Raw genomic sequence first — 3,387 nt, 5'->3', positions numbered from 1 at the left:
TGTCTTCTCTGCTACCTGTTTTTAAGCTTCAAATATGTTGAAATTCTTTGTCATTAATAAAGATGATGCCGAGATAATGGGGGCAATAGGGCCAAGTCCTTCAATTAATATTTAATATCATAACAGATAAACGTCTCGAGTATTCCAGTCTTCTACAATTTTCTACAACTTGCTAATACAATAATATTATTTTAAACATGCGCGCATTGACTTTTATTCCAGAAATGGTCTCGAGGGGTACTCAATATTAAGAGCATCGGAGCAAATATGTCAATGGATTAGCTAAATATCGCGTGCATTGGATTATTTTAAAATTATTTTTTTTATTATTAGGACAAAATATCCTATGTAGTGGATTATGCAAAGTGTATGAGCGGTTAATTTATGCTACAGTAAATGCAAAACAAAAATCATCTATTCCGTGCAAATATTGCATTTCTTTTCTCGGTGGAATATGATTAACCATGTATTTAATTAGAATATTATTACTAATTAATATATTATTGGTAGAATGGTAAAATATAATAAAAATAAATAAATTAAAATAATATTTTAATATTATTTTTTTATTTTATAAAAAATAAATAGATAATCCAATATGAGGATTGGATTGGATGTGAATGGAATAGGCTAAGACATGTTCATGTCACAAAAGTTAAAACTTGGATTAATTTTAAAATGATAATCCATTAGAATTGAGATTACTCTAAATTAAGCATTGGTTTCTCTACATGCAAATGTAAAATCACATATTTTAGAAATTGTCTTTGCCATTTAAGAAAAACTCTCATATTAAATTATGCATATTTGAATCAAAATAATAATAAAATATTTTTTTTTTATAAATTTTTCCTAAAATTAATAATACAAATCTAATTCTAAATATAATTCCTTTCCTCCCTAAATAGAAAAAACTCTCACTTCAACACATGACCTTCTGTGGTCGCTCCTCAAATCCTATAAATGCTAGACTACAATTTCTTTGCTTCCTAATTCGAATTAGCCTCCTCGTCCATTTTCTTCTGCAACTCCATCTACATACTTCTTAATTAGAGCTTTGGTTTTGTGCTCTTTCTTCCATTATCTTACCTTGTATCAAGAAACCTTGCCATTAAGATATGGGGCTTGCAGTACTTGAAAACCAAGTTGGTATTCTTTCTGTGATCTGCATGGTACTACTCTTGCCTGCTATATGCGCCACTCAAGACATTTTTACTTACTCATCAAGAGCAACCTACTACGGTAGTGATAATAGCCATGGGACTCCAAGTACGTCTGCATATACACTTTTAGATATTATTTGGCTACCAATTTGGAGTTATTCATAACTATGCATTACAAGTTATTATGTGCATGCATGGTGAAGGAATTATTTGCTCATCTATTTTGAACAACTTTCTTTCTCTACCAAATACTAATTAATACCAATAAGTAGCAAGTGTAAAATTATTCGGTTTATATATCATCTGTGTACAGTTGACTCATGAAATGGTGATCATATAGGCGGAACTTGTGGGTTTGGAAAATTTGGAAGGACTGTCAATGATGGCAGCGTGACTGGAGTCTCTAGCCTGTATAAGAATGCCACAGGTTGTGGTGCATGCTATCAGGTAAAATTACAAGCCTCTTTTTTCACACATCAAATACACTACTGATGTAGAAGCTTGTCACATCAACTTATCAAAGAAAATATTAATATTTTGATTTTTTAATAAATATAATGGGTCCCCTAGCTAATAAGTAATAGTTTACGTACTCACTAAACTAATAAATAATATAATGCATTGTAATGCATGAATAATTAAGTAGATAAGTGTTGTGAATAAAGCATAGCACAGTAACTAGCTAGCTAGCATAGTCTACCCCAACCTGTTTGAGCTTGCTTTAACTTGAAACACCTTTCCTATCATATGAAACTCAAGGACAATGATTGTGTTAGATAGCACTAATGAAGAAGTAACCTATGTAATTTGCTCTACTCGGTGTCCAAAATAATAATAATAATAATATAGCATGTATAATTAATGGTTTTATTGATGATGACGTACTCTTCAGGTTAGGTGCACATCATCACAATATTGCAGTAAGGATGGAGTGAACGTGGTGGTGACTGACTACAGTGAAAGTGACAACACTGACTTCATACTTAGCTCTCGTGCCTACAAAAGATTGGCACGCCCTGGAACCAAAGCATCGAAGGAATTGTTTGGTCGTGACGTGATTGACGTAGAATACCGAAGGGTCTCGTGTCGCTACCCTGGTTACAACCTTATGTTCAAGGTCCATGAGCAAAGCAAATATCCTAATTATCTTGCTCTAGTGGTTATATATGCAGCTGGGAAAAACGACATCACAGCCGTCGAATTGTGTGAGGTACATTCATATAATTCTTTGAGTAATGCTATATGAATTTATGAAACTCCAAGCCTTTGAGAGTTTGGAGCAACTTGCCTCACCTCTAAAAAATTAAATTTTTTAATGACTTTTACTTTTTTATTAAAGAGTTTATACCGCAACTTGCACCCTCTAAATTTTCACAAATAAGGTTTTATTAAAATATGATGATCATTGTTATAAACTAATGGATGGGCTGGCCTCTTTGTTCATTTGCATGTAGGAGGATTGCAAACATTGGAGGGGCATGCAGAAAGCCTTCGGGGCAGTGTGGGAGATGGCTAATCAAGTACCAAGTGGTTCAATAAAAATAAGGTTTCAAGTGGGTGGCAAAGGTTGGGTGGAATCCAAAAATGATCTACCTGCTTTGTGGAAATCTGGGGTTGCTTATGACTCAAACATTCAGCTCTAAATAAATTAGAAAGCTCTTTCAATTTTAATAATATTTTACTGTTTTATTATAAAGGAGTATGATCATTGCATGGGTATTGTATTATAAAGAAGTATGATCATTTCAATTTTATTAGTTTCTCTCTAGTTACTAGGGTATTGTGTTGTATGCTTTGTCCGCTGAGTGTTCTTGGTCATGTTGCAATATAAATAATAGGCCAAGTTAATGTTGGACTTTGGGGTTAGTGATCAGAGATCACGAGTATGAATAATATAAGGAGTAAAGTTGCAAATAATTGTCTTTATAAGTCTTTTCTTTGGATTATGGGGTTTGCTCTTCAATAATAATTGTCCAAATAATTTGAGTTGCAATATTTAAACTAATAATAATTTTTTTTTATAAATTAAATCTTATCTCATCAGTAATATTGTGAAGTGTATGTCCTAATTTACACCGACTTATAAACAAACAAAAATCCTTCTTTGAGACGTCACTTTTCCCTATTTTGGTTGTATGCGCTCATGCCTACCCGAAGGCCGACATCCAACTACACGAAAATAACTCAAAAGATAGGACTAACTCGTATACGAATGCACGCTGGA

The 3,387-nt window shown here is 32.9% G+C and overlaps 1 protein-coding gene across 1 annotated transcript; it reads left to right on the top strand.

Annotated features, from left to right (window-relative positions):
- The first annotated feature begins 1,118 nt into the window (after positions 1–1,118).
- On the top strand, positions 1,119–2,806 carry LOC122280756 (expansin-like B1). The gene is made up of 4 exons (XM_043091770.1): positions 1,119–1,269; positions 1,504–1,610; positions 2,056–2,373; positions 2,618–2,806. Exons 1-4 carry the CDS (start codon positions 1,119–1,121, stop codon positions 2,804–2,806), a joined length of 765 nt encoding a protein of 254 aa, XP_042947704.1.
- Positions 2,807–3,387: the final 581 nt, after the last annotated feature.

This window comes from Carya illinoinensis, chromosome 11, assembly GCF_018687715.1.
Source record: "Carya illinoinensis cultivar Pawnee chromosome 11, C.illinoinensisPawnee_v1, whole genome shotgun sequence".
Classification (NCBI taxonomy): Eukaryota; Viridiplantae; Streptophyta; class Magnoliopsida; order Fagales; family Juglandaceae; genus Carya; species Carya illinoinensis.
This window is presented reverse-complemented; position numbering and strand designations above follow the sequence as displayed.

Excerpts from the sequence above, each read along its gene's own strand:
- LOC122280756 (XM_043091770.1), top strand. The coding sequence starts at position 1,119 with ATGGGGCTTGCAGTACTTGAAAACCAAGTTGGTATTCTTTCTGTGATC. Across the intron at positions 1,270-1,503 it reads TAATAGCCATGGGACTCCAA|GCGGAACTTGTGGGTTTGGA; the intron begins GTACGTCTGCAT and ends GTGATCATATAG. Across the intron at positions 2,374-2,617 it reads CAGCCGTCGAATTGTGTGAG|GAGGATTGCAAACATTGGAG; the intron begins GTACATTCATAT and ends ATTTGCATGTAG.